Consider the following 27304-nt stretch of genomic DNA (forward strand, 5'->3'; position numbering starts at 1 on the left):
TCTTTTGTGTTGTAGCAACACAATATTGTAGATGTTCTGCTGTGTTTGGTAATATTTTCCTTTTTTTTGTTTTGTTTTTTTCCGATGTTTGTACTGTCCATTTTGGCCAAACATGTCTACTCTGGTCCCATCCGCTCAGAGGATGTTGTCCACAAGTCTTGTGGTTCATTCAACTGCAGCTTTGCAAAACTGAGTCTAGCTGTCATAATCTTATTCTATAGAAGATACTTTTTCCTCTGACCTTTCAAAATCAAGTAATACATGAGGTTTTTGCTTCTGATGGGCCTGTAATGAACTTTCATATCTTTGAGCATTGCATGATCCGACCTCGGGGTGAACTTATTTTGTTTGTATGCCATAGACAGGTACTATACACCATGCACTAGTGATTTATCATGAAAGTGCGGTTAAGCAAATAAAAAGACACATCACAGATGTTTTCTCTTGAAATTGCAACATTTAATGGTTCCAAAACCCAAAGAGAAAGATAAACATAGTTTACTGCAAAATACTTTGATGCAAGTCTTTTAGGATATCTTCATAACATGACAGCGAATAAACCGAGTAGCAAACCGGCTCAGACGTTCAAACAAGGCCTGCGTCAAGAGTCGAAGGACCAGGGTACTTTGAGAAGAAATGGATTACCAGAACAGGACAGCAATGGACACGGGAAGACAACAAGGTACTGCAGGAATGCTACTACTCCAGTAACCCTAGGCAGCAGGGGTACATGACAAGACTGTGGGAAACATGGCTGCTTCGAACCAACATCCACAAATGGCAGTTGCTTTCACAGCTAAAGATTCAGGAGGTACAATACATTAATACCACAGCAAGGGGCGGACAGGACACAAGGTCAGATGGGGGAGTTAACGTCAGCGCCCCTCTCGAGATTGGGTACCAAGCCCCAATGACAGAAAAGCATGCGAGAGTAAGTACCCTGAGAGATAAGATCATGGCTAAGCTGAGCACTTGTGTACCCCGACATTGACTAGCAGAGCTGAGTGAAGATGATGTGAAAGCAGTGCAAAATACCAACCATTACAAAAACCAAAGATCTGATGCACAATGCAGCAACATTGATCCTTAAGATGCTTACCTGAGGCCGCTATGATGCCTGACAGGAGATCCCAGGTTGTGGAGAGCAAGTTATTGGATCAGTTATCAGGACTGTTCGGCCCTCCGTCAGCGATTCTTCGGGGGTCCCACTCCCCAGCAGCTGGTTCATTTGACAAACTGCCAAACAGAGAGTCCAAGCCTTGGCCGCCCAACTGAAGAGAAAAACAAAGGAGATAGAAACCGGACAAATAAACGGCTGTTTTAACTGAAGCAGCTAAAGTGTACTCCCAGTGGCAGGGTAATAACACATGAGCGAACCCACCAAGGCTCTAGACTGAACAGTACCATCAAGAAAGACAAATGGTAGAAGGAGGCACTGCATAACAACAATGCACAGTGACTGATAGACCTAAGAACAGACTACACCAATCTAAACAAAGTCCTGTGAACATCACAGTGGCAGACATCCAATAAGAAGTCTCAGGTATAACGAACTGGACAGCACCAGGCCCAGACAGGCCCAGACAAGAAGCTGTATTCTTTCTGTGAGCGCCTAGCAGCACACATGAACCGACTGCTGAAGAATGTGACCCACTTGAATGGCTGATCAGTAAAAGTTCCCCAGAAGGGAACAATCCCTTCCAACTATCAACCAAAAACCTGTATCTTCACAACATGGAAGCTCACATGGATCAATACATCTCAGAGGCACAAAAAGGCATGGTTAAAAATACCAAAGGAGCCAAGCACCAGCTACAGGTTGACAGAACAATTGCCTGATACTGCAAGCCAGACAAACACAGCTGTGCACTGCCTAGACTAATTACAAGAAACCCTACGACTTAAAGCCACACACGTGGATGCTGGAATGCCTGAAGCTGTACAAGGATAGCCTTCGTTGCAAACTCCAAGAGGCTGGGAAAACCACCCTATGATGCCAACATCAAACCAGCTGAGCAAGTCACGATCAAATGCGGCATACACCAAAGAGATACTCTGTCCAACTGCTGTTCTGCCTAGGCCCGATTCCCCTCAGCCAACTAATCAACAAGACTGGCTATGGATACGGACTCAGCAATGGGGCCTCCATCTGTCAGCTCCTCTACACGTATGCTAAGAGTGAGCGAGACATCGACCCTCTGATGTACACCACCAGGATCTACAGCAGGGACGTTGGATGCCATTCAGGCTGGAGAAATGTAGCCGGATGGTGACAGAGAAGGAAAGTAATTCACACAGAGGGAATCACACTCCCAGAAGGGAGAATAGCAGCTGTTGAATAGCTATAGGTACCTTGAAATACTACAGGAAAATGGCAACTATGAAGAAGCAACAAGAACAGTAGCAGAACCATATACAAGTAAGGCAAGTTCGGAGAAGTCAGCTCAATGTCAAGAACAAGGTCCAGGCAACCAACAGCTATGCCTTCCCAGTAATCGGATACCCTGTTAGGAAATAAAAGGTGGATTTTTGACACAAATACATTTCTATCTACAGATGCACAAAGCAGAACTTCTCAGCCTTTTTATTTTGCAATGTTACAAAACCTAATGTAAGAGTCACAAGAAAAAAACATAAATGACTGAAATGTATTCCCATAGTTTTAGATGATTGTAAATTCTGTCAACAGTGGGCCCTGCTCACACTAACGCTAAACTCAGATCAGTCTGAGTGATGTCTACTGCAAGTAAGATACTGGCTGCTAATATCTACACCACAACACCTAAATTGGCCCTTCAACAATGATCACTTGATCATATTCATGCTACTGTATCTGCGTTTATCATTAGAGTTCACACCAAGATGAACTAATAACAAAGAAGGCTGTAAACACTCCTGCTAAATGAAAGGTAGTGTCGCTGTGTCAGGAGTTAAGCCCCATTACATTCTGCATTGTTTGCATGACCCTTGGCACAGGTCACAGCCTCTAAGGTTTTAGGGGACAATTGGGTGAACAAGTTCTTCAGCTAGGTGGAAACACTGGAGTCACATTTCAAAGCTGAACAACAGATGCTGCTCATAAAGTTAAGTGCTTACAGATAAACTATTTGGAGTGTAGCCTTTGTTGCTTTAATTCCATGTTTTGATTGTAGACAACTGAAATATCAAGATGCATTCCTGTTAGTCTCTTGGAATAAACAACAGTACCTTGAAGAGCAGAAACAGCTACTGTACGTGCAAAATTAGCATTTTCCATGTTTTGTTTTTACATTTTAAATTTTCATATCCTTTGAATTGTTTTCACATATGGTCAGGTATTTAAGTTCAATTTTATGTGATAAACCAATTTTTGTCACAGAAGAGCAAAACTGTAAAGTAGAATGAAAATAATATATTTTTAAAGATTTTTTACAAAAACTGCAGCATGAATTTTATTCAGCCTGTTTTAATATGATATTCCCAAAGAAAGCCCTGTTAAAAAATAAATAAAAGCAGCTCAGAGGCTCACTGTAAGTTTGGAGGAGCTGCAGAGATCCACAGCTCAGGTGGGGAAACTACCTTTACCAAAATCCATTTAGTGGACTCAGCAAACGTGTGAAAGAAGGTGCTCTAGTCAGATGGTGATCAAAATTAAACTACTAATTCTCTCTTTTCTCTTGCTCTCGGTGGAAAACACGCGTTTTCTCTCCCTCTCTGCTGATCCCTGCTTCTGCTTTTGTCTGTATTTTTCTCAGAGCCTCACTTTGCATATCCTCCAAACTTGTAATTTATGGATTTGGTCAGCTGGACTCTCAACGTAATTGATCAAATTTTTTTTCGACGGGAAGACAAGGTAAAGGAGACCCTCTTGTCCATATGGGACGTTCTTCTCTGGAAAACACAATGGATTCTTGGCAGCAGTGGAAGATTGTGTGCCTGACTACGATGTCTGTCAAGGACGTAGAAGATGTGTACATATTTGGACTTTTGATAACAGGATTTCTGCTTTTTGGAGTTGGTGGTTACCTGGCTTATCGAGTGATTCCCAAAACGTGGGCGGCTGTTCAAAGCATCCCAAAGCTGCCTGCGATGTTGGACGGAGTCTGTAGAGCGATCAACACTCAGACTGAAATGTTAAGAGAGCAGAATCGCAAGCTGGACACGATTCTTGAACAGAATCACAGCCAGGCAGTGGTTGGACTCAGAGGTTAAAGGATATAATCTTGTATAAAGTTGTACGCTCAAGATCTGCGGAAAATACCAGAAATTTGGCTATTTGGATTTGCAATTGAGACATACCAGTAAAACTCTTAAGGTGGTTGGAAATTCACAACTGCCTGAACCACAACATTTATTGTTTTTCTAAATCCGGCGCCCCAATGTGGTCTCGGCAACTTCTGCTAACTGGTTATCAACAAAATATCTCCTGGATGTTATAAAAACACGACGCTCTTCCCCAGCACTCCCCTACCAGCTGTGTGCTGATAGGACTATGGGGCTGATTGATAAAACTTCCACCTCTCTTCTCAAGGACAATGGCGCTTCTATCAGTGTTGACAGTCTAATTCTTGCAAACACACTCAGACTTATACATTCGCACCCTCAAGATTCCACCGTACCCTTGCTAAATCTTTACTTATGTGTTGCTTACCCCTGCTGAGGGTTTTTGTACTACTTCAGAGTCTATTCTGCTAAGAATAGAGTCAGAAATATGATTTTCTTTCCCTCCTATCTTACTTTACCTAAATGTGTGATTTCATTACTTTTCATAGATTTTCAAATTTCTCAGAAGAATTACCAGCAAAAGCCAAATATTATTAGTATTTGAAAATGTGACTACAGCTGTTTTTACACCAATGACCAGAGATTTTTAGATTTCTTAGAAGAATTCTATTACAACAATTTCATACCAGTGAAAGCCAAACATTATTACTATTTAAAAAGTTTGGACCAGTGACCCAGCTTCTCTACTTAGACTTCAGTGAGTGCCCATGACTGTAACTATTTTAATGATGGGACCACAACTGCCTCATACCAGCGACCTCAAGGATTAATATTATCATTTTTCTTCTAGCACTGGATTAATTCCTTACCACAGAGGACTTAATGAGCTAATTACCTCTATTAGAAAGATTGGATTAGGACCAGCTCTTACCAGTAAACTCCCAAGGATTATTAGTGTCATTTGATTTGTTTTCTGTGTTTGATTTTCTGTATCATTGTAATGTTTTTCCTCATGTACAGCGCTTTGAGTGCCTTTCTATCAGCCAGCTGACAGCCAGTGTGTAGCAACAGGTGGTGGAGGGGCATTGCTATGTTACTCTATGCTCCATAAAGTCTCATTAGAAGGACTTTGAATCAAAGGAATGGCATGATGGAACATTTTAGTGGTTTTGAAACTTTGTATACCTGGATACTGGCACCCGACTCATTCTAGTACTATAAAACTTTTTTCTGGCTTAATTCAATTGTTACTTTGTGACACTGATGACTTTGTAGAGGGTTTGATTTTTCCAATAAATTGTTCTTAGATTTAATTTTTTGTTTTGTTGTTGTTGATGTTTAACAGTCTTTCTGAGAATGTAGCTACAACAGAAGTGACTTCTGGATTCAGTTTTTGATTTTGCTCTAAATATTACAGAACAATGTTGTATGCACTAACCCTAACTTTGGAAGGGTTGTGTTTAACTCCCATTTTCTCTGCTGGTGCAGGTCGTGACTTACTTCAACGGAAGCACCAAAGAAATCATTTGGTCCCAGACAGAGAAGATCCACTGGCCCAGTGGTGGACCACCTCTGGACAACCCTCCCTGTGTGTTTTCCACAGATGACCCCTCCTGCAATGATGGTATGGTAGAATGAACACCCGGTCCAAATTATTATAATCCGCTTTCAAACTTGGACTTAAATCTGACTTAACATTCAACAGGTCTCTGAAGAGAAATCTTATTTAAGGCTGGCTAATTGGAACATTCATGCAAAGGACTGACTTAGAATGAATTTTCCCCAATTCACTGGTGCATAAAACTGAATTGTAGGAGATAATGCCTGCTTTCAAACATCCCTGGCATCTATAGAAAGCTTTCTTTTTGATGATTTTATCCACTTTGTTTTTCTTCTATGCATGCATCCAAAGGCATAGGATGAGGTTATGTAATTGTCAGTAGCAGAGCAGTGTATTTGCTGATATAAACTGGATGGCAGTTTTTGATGGCTCTACTACAGATGATGAACTGAGCAGAAATAAAATAACCTCAACAGTTCCTGAGAAACAGAGGCCAAAAAACTGTGATCTATTCCAATCTATGACAGAATTACAGGGCTTATAAAGAAGATGGTTAATCACTGGAAATATTTACTCTTCACCCACTTGCAATGTTAATAAAAACATTTAAAATGTATAAATTGGCTTGAATTTATTTCCTATACCGTTGAAATGTGGGAGAAACATAGAGAATATTAAAACCATAAAACAAGACTTTCAACAATTAGAGTCTTTGCTTCAGTCTACATCTCTGTTGCCAGTTTTAACAATGTTATGGTCAATTCCGTTGGTTCCTGTAGCCTTATGGTTGTTTATCATATCAAACCAATGCTTTGAAAATAACCAAAAGGCTTATATAACACAATCTTTAGAGCTTTTTCTTTACATTGGTGTTGAAACCTCTAGGTTGCAATAGATATTTATTTTGTCCCAAATTCAGCAATATGTTAAAAAAAAAGTTAAATTAAAAAAGCGAGCATCAATTCGCACACAAGACAAAAGTGTGGAAAGCAGAGTCTCCAGCTCTAATTTGAGATTATAAAATGAAAATTTACGTTGTCATTTATACGAAGTTAGAAGCTTGAAGACCTAACCAACTGGTGCCATGCCCTGGGATTTAAAAGCGCTCTGTGTTGAGCCCAGTCTGTCTATAATGATTGTGTAAGTCTCACTTTCCCCCACATTATCAATCGATATTCTCCTGAGGGTTTAACTGAACCACAGTAATGTGGCTGTCAAAAAAAGCTACACAATCTGTCACAGCAATCAAACTCTTTGAGTCTGTCTGTATTTAGCTTTCTCACGTTTCATTTGGCCTTAAAAATAATCTAAATAACGTCACATGTGGTGGGAGAAAGGGAAGTTAAAATAATGTTTGTTGTGAAACCTTCATTCCTTCATTTGACTCAGACACCAAAAAAAAAAAAACACCCTGCTACAGCTAATAATCAGTAAAAGAAAGCATTTTCTCACTTGATAAACATTCTGCTTATAAACAACAGCCCGGTTGCCACATGGTCTGGCTGTTACAGATACATGAATCCATTTGATACCTTACAGATTTCTTGTTTTTACTTTTTAGTCTCACTGGGTTGTTTCAGATCATCAAACTAAATTTAATATCAGACAAAGATAACTTGAGTACATACAAAAAGTAGTTTTTACATGATTTCACCAACCTGGCCCCGTGTAAAAATATAATTGCCCTCCTTGTCAAATGAAGAAGTAACTAATTATTCAGATTTTTTGGGTTCAATGTCACCCGCCACAGACGGGACTGATTATTGCCTGACCTGTAGACTTCAATTAAACAGAACCTTTTTGACACCATGAAGCGGGCTAGTTGATCTTAAAAAGTAACTCATCATGCCCTGAATCAAAGACGTTAGATTGGGGCACTTTGTTTCTCATGTGCTCTAAAAGAACACATGAGAAACAAAGTCACTGATATCTGTGAAATTTAAAATTGTTACAAAGCAATTTCTAAGGCGTTGGTACTCCACTTAGCTACAGTGCAGCCATTATCCACGAACCAAGAAAACATGGAACAGTGGGGAACCTTCCCAGGAATGGCTGGTGTACCAAAATGGCCTCCATGGGAGAGTTTGAAGACTAAAACCACTGATGGCCATAAAGAACACAAAGGCTCATCTCACATTTGGCAAAAAACATCTTGGGAAAAGGATCTGTGGACTGATAAGACAGAAAAAAAACTTCTTGGAAGGTGTGTGACCCGTTACATCTGCTGTAAAACTAACACGGCATTTTGGAAATAGAACATTTAACTGAGAGTCAAACATGGTGATGGTAGTGGGATGGTCTGGGCATGCTTTGCGGCTTCAGGACCTGGACAACTTGCCATAGCTAATGGAACTTTGAACTTCTGCTCTTCTGTAGCAGAAAATCCGAAGGAGTATCTCCATCAGTTTGTGACCTTCAGCTCAACGCCCTTGGGTTATGCAGCAGGACAATGGTACTTCTGAATTATTAAAAATAAGGTTTTGGAGTGGCCTAGTCAAAGTTTAGACTGAAACTGATTGACATTCAACCTTAAAGAGGCTGAATTAAAACAATTTTGCAAGGCTGAGTGATGATGGCAGTTGTTGCTACCAATGGTGGAAAAAAATAGGTTTATGGAAACGATGACCTTTTCCACACAGGGACAGGTTGGTTAGGACGGTGTTTCCTCAGGTTATCTTTTTCTTATATAAAATTGTGTTTGATGATCCAAAACCTGCATGACAAAAAATAAATAAAAACAGAAGAAATCAATGGGGGTTACATACTTTTTCATGGCGCTTTATGTGCATCATGCAGTATTGGATAAGTGGATGTATGAATGGCTTGGTAAGTCAATAAATGGATGCAGTAACCAGATGGTCAGAAACTTGCTGCTGTTCTGCAGAACTTAAATGTTTTTATATGATGGAGATGAAATCATTTGCTCTCTTGTTCCCATTTGTCCCTGCATCTTTGAAGAAATGTCAACGTGAGCTCTGATTACTTACAGCTGGTCTTAGGTGCTTGATGAAATGGAGCCCAGCCCAGTCAGTAGCTCTTGGTATTTGATAACAGTAGATGTAAAGCACTCAGACTAGAGCTGCACATTATGTGGCGAATATATCGTCATCACAATATCAGTGGAACATTCTTATTGCAAAGGACTGTTTGGAGTGCAGTAACAGCTGGCTAATAGAGTCCAAATGTTATGAAGCTACATTTTTCAAGCTAATGTAATGTTTATCCAGTTGGACAGGGTCTCATGGGAGCAGATGTTCACACAGGACACAGATGATGTTATTTAAAAGGTCAGAATGATGGAAGCACACGAGAAAGAGAGGAAAGAAGTAAATAGCCATATATCGTCATCCCAATATTTTCTAATATCACCATCGCACGATTTTCTAATATCGTGCTGCCCTAACTCAGACCCACTTTTAAACACCATCTTCACTGCATGGAAAGGATTATTTCACATTATGGGTTTTTGTAAAATCACTGCATATACAGACCTCCGTTAAACCATATATGTGTGAAAATTCCCCGTTTTATTGCTTTTCTTCCCACAGTGTGAACTCCACCTAAATTCTGCACACACTGAACCTGCTAAAATATGTCGATAACAGTCTTAAATACACAGTCAGTTTAGGATGACAGTAAATTAAAAGTTTCAGGAATTGGTTTGAGTGGGTGGGGGCTTTTGTGATTACGGCTATAGGCTTATGCAGTGATTTACTGCAGGACTTAATTAGGGTTTTAAATGCACATCAGGGATGTCAGAGATGTGCAGTTCTGTGAAATCGTTGTGGTGTTTGTGGTTTGACAGAGTGCTCCAGTGGTGCAGCTGTACTCCACAGCTGGGATTTTCGCAGCACACGTATTTTTTTCTCTTTGAATTCTGAGAAACCATCATGGACATCTGTTGCACATTTGAGACTGTGATCCTTTTACCCTGCTCTTGCTTCCAGGTCAGCTCCCAGTTCTGGGCATTGTTGCTGTGGGTTCTGGATTAGCGCTCATCATTTTCGGAATCTCCAGTTTTCTTATTTACAGGTGAGTTGGATGGCTCTCATGCTCCCTGTCTAGCTTCTTTTTCCCTCCAGCTAATTTAATGCAATTTTAATGACAACTAATTTAATGCAATTTTAATGAAAGATGTAAAAATATGTTTTAGAGCTTGAGAAAAAAGGTTTTAATTCAGGTTTATTCTATACGCTGGCGTGGTATTTATACAGTGCAGCAGCAGCTCAGCCGGTGACGGTGCTAAAAGCAGTGAAGTTTGTTTAAGCTGCAAAGTGAGCTCATAGGCTGCCACTCTCACTTTAACGATCATTAGTGTCTTTTAAAAGCTCATTTTCTTTTCCCCTGGTTTAGAAAAAGCTTCTTGTTTAAAAAACATGTTGTATGGACATTGAAATACACTTGCTGATTTATTTTTCTAAAGGAAAAAGTCTGGGGGAGATACTTTAAAATCTTTTAATCTAATTTAGGATTTTAATATGTATATATTGTACATGTGTACAAATGAAAACACATTTTGATCAACTGAAACCTTTTAATCTCCCTATTTTTATATGCTGTAGTCAGTATCTTCCTTGCAGTAGACAGCATTCAGAGGAACAGGGAAAATCCCATGTAGTGCTTTTCTAGTGCTGGTGTTAGAGCCTGTTCCTAACTGGTTCTGTAAAAGAACCAGTTTGCTTTTCCACCACCTGAGAGCCAAGTCAGGACTACCTTATTGTAAACGTCTCTTCCAGTCATTGTTTGGTCCTCCTACTGTTTTAATCTGAGTTTTGGTGCATGGATTGGGGTTAATTAGGAAAATCATGTTATTTTTCCCAGTATTCCTGTAAACAGATGCCCTAATATCACCATCTTTATTTATTAAGGCTGTTTTAAACAGCAAAGGGTGGTTGTGAACACCTCTCTGTCCCAATCTGCTGGTCTCTCATCTGCACCAGCAGCTGGAAAACAGGAGAGAAACACAATGTTGAGAGACATTTATTAACACCAACTGGCCATACTGAAAGACTTGAGTCTGGACTGGTTTTTATGGAGTCAGTGGACAATAATCAGCTGTGAGCCCAGCTCTAAGCGGCACGTTGACCTGCTGAAACTCTGTAATGAGTGATAATAAACTAGAGAAGGATAAGACACAGCTTGTGTTATTTTAAAGCTAATCAGTTTTATTCTTGTTGACACACAGTTTTTTTTACAGTTTTTATTTAATTGGACAGATCATCAATTAAACTAAACTCCGGTTTTAAACATGGTGCTCACAGTCTTTTAATTGGCTGCTGTTCCCGATGAGCTCGCCCCTAGCTGCTGATGAAAGCGGTTCTTTCCTCTGGCCTTGTTGTAAACTGGGTTGCTCTGATTCTCAAGCCTTGGGCCCGGGTTTGTCTTGGCGCAAACACGATGTACTGGTGCTTGGTAAGCTCTAGCACCAGTTAAGCACCGGAAGCAGTTTGGTGGAGAAGGCCCCTTTGTGGAAAACACTTTTTGCTTCAGGGTTATAAAACAACTGGAATCTTGGATTGAAGCAAAGGAAAAACCCAGAGCTCTATGTTGAGGACACAACACAACTAATGAAAGACAAATGCTGTGTGTTGTGGTACCAAAAAAACCTTCCAAACTCAGAAGTTTGGAAGTGTGGACTGAGTATAGTTATTTATTGCAATGTATAAACTGAGCATATTATTAAAATAAGTTATTTTTATTCATCAGATTAGGAATAATAGTGAATAATAATAAATTAGCTGGATTTTCCGAACATTCACACTTCTATCTAGTGTAGGTTAGATGCTACGTGCTCATGATTGCTTAACACAACCACATTTGAAAAGATGGAAACAGCGCTAGAAAAACTGGATGCTTTCCTTAGTAAGCATATTGTTAAAACTACTTGGCCAAATTTAGTGAAAGAATAAAAAAGCAAAATTAATGTTTTTAAAGTTGGGGTCCTTCTTGGAGAGTCCTGCAGACTGTTGATTTAGTTTTCTACTGTTTAATTTTAGATTTACGTGATTAGATGTTTAGCAAAGTGTTTAACCTGTGACTGCCACCTGCAGGCCCCTCAGTTTTATGTGTGTTTAAGGAGAAACAACAGCTTGCTGCTTGTCTAATGGGTTTAACTTTCTGCTCAACACTCAGCTGTAAAAACAAACGAAAACAAAATTGTTTCAGTGTCCCGAGTGGCACAGTCTTCATCTTTATGTTGCAGCATTAAGCCCTGTTTAATTACACCCAAAGTAAATCATGCCTGCTCATGCCAAGTAATTAAACTCCTGGAGGGGACTTGTGAGCTCTAGTTAATGTCATGGTTAATATCTGCGAGTAAAGAAGGGCAGTTCATGTTTTCTTCCCATTTTGTTGCGTTTTCTGAGATGTTGTAGAAGGTTAGTGCTACTCTGAGCTTAGATATGCATTAACCTTTAAGATGAGCTGACTTCTGCATCACTGCACAACTGACAAATCACACGGGTAATCTGATTACTTATCCAATACTGACCATTAACACAAACAAGTGTTAATCACCAGCCAATCAGAATCGATTTTGATCAGAGGAGTGGCGGAAGAAAGGTGGAGGAGCAGCTATCCACTTGAGGTAATTCCACTAAACATTAATCTGACTTAAATACGTCCCCGAAAAATGAAATACTGAACATTTAATTTGATCCAGAGAGTGTGTTTAACTCTCAGTAAATTAGCTTTTTCCTCTTTTTCTTCAGCTCACAGTTCAACAAGCGCTGCAAGGTTTCCAAACTAGCTAGCTAGTTCTCCTGGACTCTGGTCTGGTAAGTTCTTTAAAAATATATCTGGGATCCTGGTATACAGTGCCAAAAAAAGTATTTCCCCCGTTAAAGTTTTTTTTTTTTTTTTCTTTGTTACATTTAATTTATTTAGGTCATGAAAACAAGTTTTAATGCAAAAGAGCAGTTTTCGAGTGGGTATTTAATTTATTAAGGGAAAAAAGCTTTCCAGATCAATCTGACCCTCTGGGAAAAAGTAAGTGCTCCCTTAACCTAATAACTTGTGCCTTCCTTGGCAGCAACATCAAGTGTTTGTGAGTCTTTTACATTCCTTTGGAGGAGCTTTGGTTGAATTTAAATTCAGACACAGTGCCTGTCTAAGATCATCGCATTGCATCTCAGTTGGATTTAAGTCAGGACTTTGACTAGGCCACTCCCTAGACTATCACACAACCACCACCATGTTTGACTCTCATAATGATGGTCGTTTTTTGTAGTACTGTGCTACTTCATATTGACAAGTGTTGTCCTGATTTAACATGTTGGTTTGGATATTTTTCTTCTCTTAAAGAATGAAATTCTGATTAGAAAACAGCTTTTTGTGTGACAAAAAAAATTTAAGACAGCAGAACTGTATGGGGGCGAATACTTTTTCACAGCCCTGCAGCATTAGGGGACCTAAAAGCAACACGTATCTATTTGCGTTATGGGAACCTCTGATGTATTTGTAGGTCTGACCCATATTGTGGGACTTTCATCTCAAGGGTAACTATATTTAGTTTGTTTTCCACAAATGACATCTTTAAGTTCTGAAATCTGAACATGATGTCCTTTATTTGCAACGTTATGCCCCCCAACTACATTAAGCTGCAAAATGAATCTGAGCTTTTCTTCCTACATTTTTCTGTGTCGGCTCGGCTTTAAACCAAAGACTAACGAATCGCTTCCTGTTTTTGCAGACAGCAGTGGGGGCTTTGCTGATGGACTGAGAGGTGGACGGCAGAGCTTTTAACAGCCACCTTTAAGATCACCCAGCTGCTGCCCAGGGGTTTTTATTTTCAGAACTTCAGGACCCATAAATACTCAACTGAAATGTTTAAAGTGTTCTGTCTCTGTCCACAGTTAATCAGAACAGATAAGATTCTCAAACTCAAGGTGCAATTCACATTTCTGGGAGATACATGTTTAATTTCTATATTTTTGATAAGACATTAAAATATAATTCATAAAAGTTTATTTACTGCTGTCTTGATGCTGTTTTTCTTGAATACATGCAATTATGGTAAAAAGTAAGTACACCCTTTTTAATGCTAGGGTTTCATGTATCAGGGGTGTAATGAAAATGATCTGGTATTTAACAGGCTCTGAAGTTAATCAGATTAAACGTCAAATGTACTAAACACACACAGCAGATGCTGCACTGTTGTTATTTATTAAACAAAAAAAAAACTAAGTACACCTCAGGATTTAACAGCTTGTAGAATCATGTTTAGCAGCTTTATCACAGCATGTCAGTTAGGTTGAGGTCTGGACTTTCACTGGGTCATTGATCTTTTCTTTATTGACGCATTCTATTCTAAATTTGCTGCTGATGTTTGGACCGTTGACCTGTTTATGACCCGGTTTGGGCCAAGCTTTAGCTGTCAGACACATGAGCAGACATTGGACTCTGTAATACTTTGGTATTCACAGCTTAGTTGATGCCTGTTCTGTGCCTGCAGCATGCAACATACAACCCTTGTCAAACACACTTAAATCAAGTGTCTAATTTGCCTTATCAACATCCAATCAGGTTCTGCAAATGGCCCAAATCTTTGGTTCAGGTATGTTGAGGCTTTCTCTGATCAACCCATTCAAGCCATATTTGTTCAGTCTTTTTCTAATAGTCCTGTCATGAACTTCAACATTCAGCTTGCTAGCTGAGGCCTGTAGAGTCTGGGATGAAACTCTTGGTTTTTTTTTTTTTTGTAAATTCAATCTCTCTTTGGGGTGATTTTGTTCTAACATCCACTACTTGGAAGTTTGAAAGCTGTCTTGAATGTTTCCCACTTGTGAATCTTTCTCACTATAGATTGATCAAACATTATGGGAAATCTTTCTAAAGTCAAAAACAAAAAAGAGGATACATTGTCAATTTAGAAGCTGGATTCCTTATGTTCGACTTAGATGTTGTACCACACTCAATCAAGACTCTTCTCACCCTCTAAAATATCTTGTTGCTAACAAATGTGTCTGATCCTCCTTAAACTTATGTTTCTGTGCACAGATTTAATGCCTCATGCCCAAATATCTTCTGCGCCTGTTTGAATCCTGCGCCTTATTCATTGACTTCTGCTGTGTGTACAGCGCATGTTTTACAGACAAGCACAGGGAATTTGAGCGTGTAGAGCAGGATTCAGATTGGAGCAGAAGATGTTTGTACAAGAGACATCAAACCTGCCTGTTTCCAGAAACATTATTTTGAACATGAGATCAGAGTTTAGTGGGAGAGCAGTATAATATCTGAGAGTAAAAATAAGGAATCTTGCTCTCAATTTGTATTTTTTTTGAAAGAAAACTTTCCCCAGACATCAAATATTGCAGAAATGACCTCAAAACCCTTTCCAGATTGATGGACAGCAAAAGTTTCTTCTCTTTGAGTGCTGTTGCCATTCTACCCTGACATTGTGTTAACGCTGACCTGTTTGCTACAGCGAAGTGCACAACCCATGCTTTATAGTAGCAGCTCCTGGCTGCCCTCTCAAATGCTATGGAAGCAGCAAGGGTGCAGTTGGTTTCCAACACAAAGATTTTACATTTTGGCTTCATTTTTATTTAAGAAAATATCGACAGTATTGAATCTGTTGGGTGCTGTTTTGTTCATTTGTGGTTAGATTTAAAGAATTTGAGGACCTCATATGTCCTAATAGATAATACCTGAGAAATGAAACAGGGTGTACTTTCTTTCATTGATGATTACAGTCTATAGTATCCAAGGGAATATCAGTTTGGAAGATTTGTATCTATTTTATGTTAGATTGCTGGTATATCTCATAAAAGAAAAGGGCAGAATGGATGATTGGATCTTCCTCTGAAACACAAACTAACTTTGATAGAATATAAAATGAAATAAAAGGATATATGTTTGTGAAATCATCTGTTTTCCTTTGATTTGTTAAGCATATAAACCTGAAGCAAGTTAAAGTTTGATTTTTGTCAGAGCAAAACAATTTTTTTCAATGGAAAATGTGTAGAACTGACTAAAAGTCACAGATTTACTCTAAAATGAGACTATTGTAGGTCCAGAACAGCATATATCTGGATTCATATGACATATATGCATTTCTAATGGATATTTATGGCTTTATTAGGTAAAAATGATCTAATTCTTCTGTGTAATTTAAGTTTTTTTTATTGAGTGAAGGTTGGCTGTTAACTTAAAACTCAAGCAGCTGGAATGTCTGGTGCTCTGAGTTGATTTTGGAGTCTGCCGGGCAGCAGGAGTGTGAGGTGATGTTGAGCAGAGTAGCAGCGACTTTGTTGTTTTATTGAAGGGGGGTTGGTTCAGCAGGAAGGCATTCACAAATGGGATTGGTGAAACAATAGGCCCAGTGTGGAGCCCCACACTTTGCACCTCTGGCTGCCAGAAGTCTCTAAACAAGACCCTTTAAATAGAAAATTGCTGGTGGTGGTGGATGGGGGCTGGAGGGCATTGCTGCTTTAATGCCCTCCAAATGCTCGCAAGCATCAGCGTCTCATTTATGTTGCTGAATTGCCCAACATTAAAATGAGTACTGGTGACATAGTGGCAAAAACTAATAAAGAAGCCATTTCTGGGGCCATGTTGGCTGAAACAGTGGACAGCTACAACAGGGCAACATGCAAACGCTGTAATCATTTCCTCCAGTCATCTGGAAGTGTTTTATACCTTTCGGACTGACTTAGAATTCCTCGATTCTGCTCATTTTTCACGTCTAAGTTTCACACCATAAATAAATTGCCTACATATTTCGCAAAAAACAGAGTGAAGCAAATAAAAACAAATCAAAATAGAATGATTTCTAGCATCGTGCAGGTTTTATTTCTGAATATATTTTGGGGGGAGAATCATTAAATGTCAAGGAAACGGCAGCTCTGGTGAGATTTACTTCGGACGTGTTGAATTGCTGGAACGCATCTTCTCTGGAGAATCTGCCAGTCAGACCAGTGCTCAAAAATAATCCTCAGATGTGTCAAAAATATCACTGACAATGAAAATGACGAGATGAATTACTCTGGTTAAGCTGTCCAGACATGTGGGCGCGTTTTGTCATTGTCAAGCATTTTTTATCCATATCTGCTGAAATTCAACCACTAATAATCCACTGTTGGATGCATGTCCCAAGTCAGTTATTCAAACAAATAGCCTGTTGTAGAGGGTGATATATAAACTAAGATGCCCTATATTAATGTATATAAATAATCAGTCTCATAATGTATCAAGTCTAAATTCTGTCTGAGGGACCATTTTTTTCTGTCCTACTGAACTATTCCTGTATTTCCCAGATTAAAATATATTTATGATCACTAAATTAATTACACATAATATAGGATTTTTTTAATTAATAAACTAATTAAGGTTTGTTTCCTTTTCATTTATTGAAGTAAAAAATACATAAAAACTTACAAAACCAGAGGCACTAAAGAAGGTTTTAAAATCTACTTCAAGGAAAAGGGAAAGTTTTCTAAATGAGAAATTAACTTTCAAAATGTTATAAAAGGTGTAACTTTTCTCAAAGGTTTACAGGTCTCTCTCGCGAGTTAAAGGAAAGGGTCTCACAGCCTAAACTTCCAAGTTTTAATACTTATTTGAGGTGGAAAGTTCGAGAAAGAAAACCAACTGGCAGGGCACAATTCAAAGTTTCCATATCAGGTTCTCACACCAGAACACCAGTGATGGAGCAGGAAAACAGTGTTTACTTCGTGGTACGGAATCAGGTTGGTGCCCTAATACAGGAACGGATTTGGATTCCCAGTTTGACTGATGGGAAAATCACGAAATGACAGCTGTCTTACAACCAAAAAGGTCACTTAGACTGGAAGGCTTGTTGTTCTGTTTCAGTTCGTTGCATGTCTTGATAGATTTGAAACTAGATTGGACGTGGGGGCAAAAAAAAAAAAAACTGACAAAAAAATCAAAGAGTGCCAAGGAGCAAAAAAACCCGCAGGAACTTTATACAGAATTAGACTACTGAAGTGTTGCAGTTAACATCATTCTACCCCAACTGGAGATTAGGTTTTCTGGTAAAATTAATTTTGTGTTTAAACTAGAGACACATTAGTTGTGTTGAGTGGTAGAATTTATTCCTGTTTGATCTGTTTTATGCGAACAGCTGCTAGTTTGTATATTTTGCCAACAAAACACATTTTGAATGTGGAGAGAGTACAATCATTTTTATTGTAGCTGTAACAAAATGCACAATGCAAACAAAAACATTTAACTCAGCCGAATCTGGCTTGTGGATCAGCCTTGGCTCTGACTCGGCTGGTTCACAGTGTGTCGGCACTTTTCAAAGGAAGGAGTCGCCACAAGGGCCTGATCAGCCAATGAAAAGCAGGTTTATGGAAACATATGCTTGCCAGCCAGTAAGAAAATTAGATTCATGCTATATTTTCCCTTTTCTATCACGTTCTTTCAGCTAGAGAGAGGTCTAGAATGTAAACAAACTATCACACTCAAGGCTTCCAACAAGTACTCATACTATTCAATATTAAGGCTAGCTTACATTTCAAAGTTTATCACCAGCTTTTTTAAATGTCCAAATGTACAATCAATATAAATGCTTGACACTTTACAGGCCTTCACACAAGATTCCTTTAAACTTAACACGTTATGGTAATACAAATATTCATACTTTGAGCAATGATTATGCAATTGGCATAGTGTAAGATGTGGGTTTCATAAAAGAGTTCAGCAAGGTCTTGGTGGAAGCAGTTAAATGTGCGTGAACTGTCAGAGCTAGTTTGTATTCTCATCTTCTTTGTTGACCTTCAAATAGTTCTCTTCTACGTTGTGTTTATGGTCATATTATGGCCTGAATTGCGTGTTAAAGAACAAGCTGAACCAATAGAAAAAAATACTTCATTCCCAGTTAGTGATAACATAAAACTTATACATTTGTGCTATAGTTCAGTATTTTTTTTAGTTCAAATAACTCTTTATTCTGGACTATGAAGTAGAAACTTTGTATTTACCAGCTTTCAGCTACAGCACATGTGGATTATTGAAATACAAATCTTAGAAAAACACATGCACACAAGTGCTTGAACACATAATGCTGGACGTGACAAACTCCATTATCAGATCCAGACAGTTATCTCTATAAATATGGGACAGGGATCAAACATAACTAAGCAAATGGAGAAAGTCTGGTCTTGGTTAAGAGATTAAATCAATGTTGCTTAAGTTTTCAAAACCCAGAAAATTTAACCATAAATTCAGAATGTCTTTAATTCAATTCCAAATGATGCTGCCACAACTTCGTAAAAAAAACCATTGGCTCCAAAACCATCTTACTACCTCCCCTAAATCTGATTTCTGTGAGAAAATAAGTCAGTTTAACAAGCTGCTCCCTATGTTTTTCCCTTTCAACAGGAAACTGAAGCTGGAGAAGGAGCTGGCTGGAATGCTGTGGAGGATTCGGTGGGAGGACCTTCAGTTTGAGAGCCCCAATAAATACAACAAACGAGCCGGCAGCAGGTTAACCCTCTCACAGGTAAACGGACTCAGACAGAATGGTGTGCAGCAATAAAAGGCAAATCATGATACAAAGCACAGATGAGGCAACACCCACTTGATCTCACATTAAAAGCTTTGTTTGCCTTTGATTGAGGTATGTTTATGGAATGGGTTACATTTTAAACAGTGCTATGAAAAATAATCGGCCCTGCTTTTCAGTTACACTTAAATGTTTCAGATCATCAAATACATTTTATTTATCAGACAATTTAACCACTGGAAAGACAAAAAGCTGATCCTATGTAAAAAAAATCCCCTTGTCAAGTCATGAATTAATTGTGATAAACCAGATATTTTTTTTAAATTAGTTCACTTAGTGAACTTTTATCAGCCACATCCAGGACTAATAACTGCCAGGCACGTAGAATCAATAAATAACTGAAATAGAACCTGTCTGACAACCTGAAGTAGGCTTGAACATCTCACAAAGCAACACATCATGTCCAGATCTAAAGAAGCAAAGTCACTGCCATCAATCAGCGTAGAAAGGGTTACAAAACCTTTGCAACCAGAGAACCACGGTGAGAGCTATTATTCACAAATGGAGAAAACATGGAACAGTGGAGAACCTTCCCAGGGGTGGCTGGCCAAGCAAAATAATTCTTGATGAAGCGCTATACAACAACATCTAAAGCACTGTAAGCTTGTCTGCACATCTTGATGATTCCCGAGTCTTCTGAGAAAATGTGCTGTGGATTCACGAGACTAAAGTGGAAAGTTTGGAAGGTGTTATTCTGTTACATCTGTCATAAAGCTAACAAAAAATGTAAGAAAAATAACCTCAAACTAGCAGTGAAACATGGTGGTGGTAGTGTGATGGTCTGGAGCTGCTTTGCTGCTTCAAAACTTGGGGAACTTGGCAAATTCATTGAAACATAAATTCTGCTCGCTACTAAAAACATCTTGAAAAAGAACGTCAATTTATGACCTTAAGCTCAAGCACACTTTGGTCACCCAGCAGGACAAGCATCTAAGGGACACCAGCATTTCAAAGACAAGGTTATGGTTATTGGGCGGCCTAGTTAAAGTCAACAGACCCACCATGTTTGAAAAACCTTCAATGTGACTCATTTAAATCAATTCTGCACAGAGGAGTGGACTAAAATGCTGCCACAGAGATGTTAAAGAGTCACTGACAGTCATCACAAATGTTATTCCCTTAACAAACTAATTCATTTAAAAACTACATTTTGTATTTATGCAGGTTATCTTTGTCAAGTATTAAAAATTGGTTTGATGATCTGAAACATTTAAGTGCGAACTGAATACACTGTAAGACCATCCCGAGCTGTGCATAAGAATCCTGCAGCCCAAAATCCCCAAATCCTCTGCAAGTTTACACATTCCTGAGAGCTTTTCCAGCGGTTTAATCCAAGGTGGCTGGGCTTGCAGCGGCAGACGCACATTAAATGGTCGTTAAAATGAGCCTTTGGTCTGGCCCCGCTCCTTGCATTCAGGGTATGATGCCTCATCACGTTCATTGGGTGTTGGGTTCTGTCATCTGGAGGCTGCATCTCCTCTGGGTTGTGCCTCTGCCACCACTTGCAAGTGTTCATGGAAATCACATGCACACACCTTTTAATGACTGCTTCTCAGTTTTGTTCTTAGTGGAAAATGCCATGTTTTTCCAAACATCTTTGGCTTCCCAATTTTCCATTTGCATTCATTACAAACACAGATTGAGCCGTGTTTTTTTAGGAATTCAGTTTGCAATACAGAAACAGAACAAAATTCCTGTTGCAATTTCCTAAAAATGCTCATTTCTCTGATCTGAACTCAGTAAAAGTCGTCTGTTCTTCTCACTGCTTCTCTCCATCTTCTCAGAGAGGCTCCAGCTATGGCTCCTTGATAACTGCCCATGGAAAATATCAGCTATTTGCAAAAACTGGCTATTTTAAGGTAAGGCTGAATGAGTTCTGACATTTTCAACTCCTGCACACTCTTTTCCCTCCCACACACATGTGCACGCTTGCAGAGAAAAAAACCGGAGAGCTGGAGAGGCGAGAGAAAGAGAGAGTGCGTGGGCGAATTTAGGTAGTTGGTTTTAATGTGAGCTGCAGAATGCGTCAGTTTGCTTTTCTGTTTATTTTTTTTATGTGTGTGTGTCTCTGGTTCTGTACTCCAGCTTCAGAGTCTGGACACAACAATTAATTTGTTGCTGCTAATTTGTCTGTGTAAAAATGGAGGGGGTGAGAGGACATGTGAAAAAAGAGCTGTTTTTAGCAAAAAAGCTGTTTTAAAATTAATATGGAGGTGCTGATGAACTTCTCAAGTTTTCACACTGACCTGAGGTGATTAAATCCAAAGCAAAAACACAGTGATGTAACAGGTTTTACAACCTGAAAACTTGGAATATAAGGTATTTTCTCTGCAGTGTGACATGCACTCACATTGTGAAGCTATTATCAGCTGACTGCGTGTTTCTTATTTAATAAAAAGTAAAATCTTGATATTAAATCAGACCCAACGTCTGACCTTGCTTCACAGTTACAGAGGCAGCATATTTTTTCCTGTCCAGACGATCACTTCTGTGGCTCTAGGGAATTGCACTCCTAGTTTACAGGAAGGTTTACATGTCTTCACACAGCAAACAGCAAATCTCCTTCTCCCTCTGCAGCAGAAGCTCCAAATGTACCTGTAGAACTAAATGTTTTGTCTGCTCAAAACTGCCTCGTTCCTCTGTTTTTGCTAATATTTTTTATGATTATAGAAGGAAGTTTCTTTCTAATTGTGTTTTTATGCAGAATATTATTACTGACTTCACAGGTGTTTTATGTTGCACACAGGGAAACCTGGTGGCCATTAAACATGTCAACAAAAAAAGGATAGAGCTCACGAGACAAGTATTAATGGAACTTAAACATGTGAGTATTTATTTTATGTAACAACCCTTTACAGAACTGATTTGTGTTTTGTATTTAGCTAAATTCCTTATCTCTGCTGTTTGTAATCTCAAGGTTGCTTTGAGCCTGAAAATTTTAATACAACATCTAGAAAAATTGTAATATAATCAAAACAGCTGATTTATTTCAGCAATTGAATTCTCAAAGTGTAATTCATATATTCAGCTATATATTTCTAATGTTCATCCATTAATTTATTCATTCATTCATCTTCCATACTGTTTCTCCATAGTGGGTCAAGTGGGAGCTGGTGCCTATCTCCAGCAGTCTACGGGCGAGAGGCAGGGTGCACGCCAGTCCATTGTAGGGCAACACAGAGACATACATGACAAACAACCACACCCACACTCATTCACACCTAAGGGCAATTTAGAGACCAATTAACCTAAGAGTCATGTTTTTGGACTGTGGGAGGAGTACCTGGTGAGAACCCACACATGCACGGGAAGAACATGCAAACTCCATGCAGAAAGACCCCCGGCCAGGAGTTGAACCCAGGACCCTTGCTGCAAGGCAACAGTGCAACAGTGCTACCAACTATAGCACTGTTGCACTGTGCTACCAACTGTGCCACCGTGCAGCCCTATTTTAAGACATGTTTTTATTTCAAATGTTTGATTCTGTAAATGTTGATGATTATGTTAGCTAATAAAAACCCAAAAATACAGTTTCTTAGAAAGTTTTAATATTACATGAGACCACTAAAAAACAGCTTTTAGACAGAAATGTTATATTATGGCCTAAACTGTCATCCTGTGGCTCATCCTCCAGAAGAAGGATAGGCCACAGGATGTCTTTGTTAAAGATGCTTGCTGTTCACAGTGTGTTTCCAAGCACATTGATGTAAAGTCTAGTGGAAGGAAAACCTGTCACAGATGAAGGCGCACAAGCAGAAGTGGTAATTGCAGCCATGAGAGGATGAGGAGACATTGTGGCTGCAGAGCAGCAGCAACGCAAAGAAAAATGATAGGAAGTTCAAACCATCTCTTTTACTGATCATAAGGGGGAATGTGAGATCTCTGGCAAGCAGAATTGATGAGGTTCAAGTGCTGTCAAGACCCGGCCAGAATATCGGGAATGCAGTACTATGTGTTTCAGAGATGGGATAATTAAAAAAAGGTAATATTCCAAACTCAAATGTCTTTCTGCTCCACATTCTGACCACACAAGCAGACAGATATGTTGAACAGGAGTGGCAAAAGAAAAGGAAGTGGTTTACTAGTGCTTGTCAACTACAGATGGTGTATCTCAGGTAAAGCTAGTTTATTTTGGCAACTGCATACATTCCATCATCAGACACAACACCCCAGTGCATTTGTGATAATATCTGGAGATTTTAAACATGCCTCCCTCCCTGCTACACTTCCAGCGTTTTAACAGTTTGTCAGCAGCTCTACCAGAGATAACACGTTGTTGGATATGTTTTTTAGTAAATGTTAAGGATGCATACACCTCAGTGACAAGACCTCCTCTTGGGAAAGCAGATCAGAAACCTTTTTTTCTGTGCATGGTGTATGAACTCCTTATTCACAGGAAGCTGGAGAATCTCTGCTGGGTTGTTTGCTACAGACTGGAAAACAGTCTGCCAGCAGAAGTCTGGATAGAGCCAATGAACTGAACATGTTCTTCAGTATGTTCAGATCAAGAACAAGCTCAGCATCCTCCTCCCCTGCCCCCTGCTCCCAACCAAACAGACATCCCATTCTCCCTTGACCCACATCTTTCTTGCTACACCTCAAATGTTTCATCTTCCACAATCATGGACCCTGCTGCTTCTCCACCATTGTCTTCAGTCAAATCATATTATGCTGGTGCTCCCTTCATCTCCTGCTCCTGCCTGTCTGTCTCTACAAATCAGGTGAAGTGGTGGCTGAAACTGAACTGTAACAAGGCTGCAGGTCCTGATGGTGTCAACCACAGAGTACTGAATGCCTGTTTGGACCACCTGCAGGATTCTACAACACCTCTTCAACCTTAACCTGTCCCAGGAGAAGGTTCTGGTGCTGTCGAAGGCATCCAGCCTTTTTCCAATAACAATAAAAGAACGTCCATAAGTCCACAATGACCATAGACCGGTTTCCTTGACAACCCACATCACAAAGGTTCTGGAGAGACTCCTGTTGGCCCTCCAGAGTAAGCAAGCACCTTTTAGGGGCCACTGCAGTTTACTTATCACTGTGGAGTTGCAGTTGAAGACCATGTCATACAACCACTTTTCTCCAGTGCATTTAACACAAATCAGCCTGATTTACTATGTCTGAAACTCCAGAAGACACATTCGTCAGGTCACCGGTTTTCTCAAATGTTTCCATATAAATAAACTGAATTTACGTTCTATTAAAATAGCCACACTCTCAGGACAAACTATTAGGTTGTGAGGCTCTAAAACAGTAAATATTTCTTCTTCTTCAGACTGATATGCCTTTAAAGGGGTTTGAATCTGTTTCTGACATAATAAACGTACATCCACTTTATTTTGTTTCCCTTTTACCAAGAAATGGAAGTCTGTCTTTTATCAATCTGTTGAAGCAACGCTGAGGGTTGCTGTTAGTTTGTTACCAAGAAAACTAACATCCTTAAGCCTTCTTTTTGACATCATCGGCAGCAGCGGCTGATAAAAAGACCCCTCTGGCTGGGAAATATTTACGAGTAAGCGATAAGGAAGCTGGAGGAAAGAGGAAAACAATCTTACAACTTAATGTGGTTTGGTGATGGAAACTCACTGTGGCACAGGGGGATAGCCATAACTTGGAAATTACACTGGCAGGCATGGACATGACGAATGCTTGTGGCTGTTAATCATTCGTACTTATAGTCTACAACTCTCTTAGCTTTAACTCTGTGGTTCAGAAGTGAATTTTGGGTCATTTTGTGTGAAGCTGAGGACAAGGACAGGGCCAGTTAGTGGCCATCGGTCAGTCGGGCAGGCTGCTGTCTGAGCTGGCAGCTTCTCAGATGCCCCGAGGGCCTGATGGCCCGTCAAACCTCAGCTCAGGGAAAGAAAAAAGCCAACCAGATGGGGGGAAACAGACATGCCTGCCAGTGGAAACTTAACCACTTGTGTCCCAGATTGCAGCACAGGAAAATAAATGGGCCAAAGGGTAGGCTAACAACATCTCCCGAGCCGTGAAACAGGAGCCATTAACGCTCGGCGTTTGCTGTGAGAGCGGCTGTCACTCACCGTGGTCGAAGAAGAAAAGCGCTGTTGAAATGATGTTCAGCGGTTTTTGAAGCTGGCAGCAGGTTTTTTGACTGCTGCCTCTGTCAGCACTCTTACTGGCTAGAATGAAAGCTTGAGTACCGTGCCACTTGTTTCTACAAAAATGAAATTCACACATTCTAATGAAAGGAAAAAAATGTTCCCTCTAAATCTCTTAACCTCAAACATCTGTGTTATTTTTTTAGTTCCAGCCAAATAGACCTGTATTATAAAAATGGTGTTTGATTAGTGATTATTTCCAATGATTGTAGTTTTGTTCCTCTCGCTTGTTTCACTCTGATATTTTTGCCTAGCATGACTTTTTTAAATGAAATCCTGCTCAGTACACTGGCTCATTCATAATCTCCAAGGCCGACTCATGCAGTACATGCACATGTGTCAACTAAGTGCGCTGAGCAGGAATGCCTCTCAACACACAGAAACAGATCCGGCACAACCCAGTCCACTGCAAACAGACTATTTTGATGAAAAGTTGGCAGCGTTATGCTGAAAAGTTGGTGCCTAACTGAGCCGTCAGTCCTCTCCTCCACCGTCCTCTGTTTCCGTGGGGTTTGGGAATGTGATGTTTGGAAGAGTCTGGGCTCACAGCCGCTGTGTTTGTGTGGTTATTTTCAGATGAGAGACGTTCAGTTCAACCATCTGACCAGGTTCATCGGGGCCTGCATCGACCCTCCCAACATCTGCATCGTAACAGAATACTGCCCTAGAGGAAGCCTGCAGGTAATGTCTTAAATCACGTTTTCTACAAAGTACAGTACAATATGGCATAATTACAGTGCCTTGCAAAACTAGTATTTCCTCTTGAACCTATTCGCATTTTATGATTTAATCTCCAATATTTGAATACATCACCTAGTGACATAGGGGGTATGATCATTGCCACGGGGCAGTACTGTCCACCAAGGCACCAGCAGGGTGCCTCCTCCCTCAGGGTCTTGGGGTGACTATGGGCCTTGCTAGCTAGTGGGGGGGGGGGACCAAGTATTGAGTGCATAACTGTACATGATTATTTGAAGGTTGACGTTTTTTGTATTAAAAACACTTTTCTTTTATTGGTTGGATGAAATATGCTAATTTTGTGAGATAGGAATTTTGGGTTTTCATGAGCTGTATGCCAAAATCATCCGTATTAAGACAATAAAAGACCTGAAATATTTCAGTTAGTGTGCAATGAATCTAAAATATATGAATGTTAAATTTTCATCATGACATTATGGAAAATAATGAACTTTATCACAATATGCTAATATTTTGAGAAGGACCTGTAGTATTCTTAGACAGGCCTCCTGACATGACAAGGAATCGTTGATAAGGCTGAACTTCAGTGTTAAGACTTGGGGAGAAAGAGCCCCCCCCCCCCCCCCCCCCGCCTCAAAAAAAGATAGTTTAAGCTGATGAGATGTAGCTGCATGTCAAAGCTGGATCCAGATTCCAAGAACAGGGCCAACTCCCAGGCTGTGGAGTTATTCATTAATATCCTGCAAAGGCTCCATAGATGTCAGTGAAGATGAATGGAAAAGAAAAATGTTGATTCTGTGCTTCATCCTAACATAAACTTCTGTCTGCCTTAGCGGATGAAAAGTTACAGCGAAGTTCAAGTTGTTTCTATGTTTTTTTGATTTGCTCTTGTTCTTGCAGGACATTTTGGAGAATGAGAGCATAAACCTGGACTGGATGTTCCGCTACTCCCTGATCAATGACATAGTAAAGGTAAGTGGCGTTCAGGCTGCAGGCACGGCAAACAAATGAACCAGGCATCAAAGGCAGGGTATTGATTTATGTGTTTTCGCATGGGCACGGGCAAAAGGTTGCTTCTTGTGCCATACAGATGTGCACACAACAATTTCTAGGTTGTGTGATAACTGAAAAATGTGCATTAAAATGTATTTTTGATCCAGAATGGTCTTGAAAGTACAAGTAGCATTGCTG

At 39.7% G+C, this 27304-nt stretch overlaps 1 protein-coding gene across 1 annotated transcript in view; it reads left to right on the forward strand.

Annotated features, from left to right (window-relative positions):
* Window positions 1–27304, forward strand: part of npr2 (natriuretic peptide receptor 2) — an 80427-nt gene that overhangs the window by 30173 nt on the left and 22950 nt on the right. Inside the window, exons 6-12 of the mRNA XM_047372663.1 lie at window positions 5692–5827; window positions 9712–9796; window positions 19109–19229; window positions 21077–21151; window positions 22039–22116; window positions 25991–26095; window positions 27014–27085. Of these exons, the coding sequence (XP_047228619.1) occupies window positions 5692–5827; window positions 9712–9796; window positions 19109–19229; window positions 21077–21151; window positions 22039–22116; window positions 25991–26095; window positions 27014–27085 (672 nt within the window). The remainder of the gene's footprint in view (window positions 1–5691; window positions 5828–9711; window positions 9797–19108; window positions 19230–21076; window positions 21152–22038; window positions 22117–25990; window positions 26096–27013; window positions 27086–27304) is intronic.

This window comes from Girardinichthys multiradiatus, chromosome 8 (genome assembly GCF_021462225.1).
Source record: "Girardinichthys multiradiatus isolate DD_20200921_A chromosome 8, DD_fGirMul_XY1, whole genome shotgun sequence".
In the NCBI taxonomy this organism is placed as follows: Eukaryota; Metazoa; Chordata; class Actinopteri; order Cyprinodontiformes; family Goodeidae; genus Girardinichthys; species Girardinichthys multiradiatus.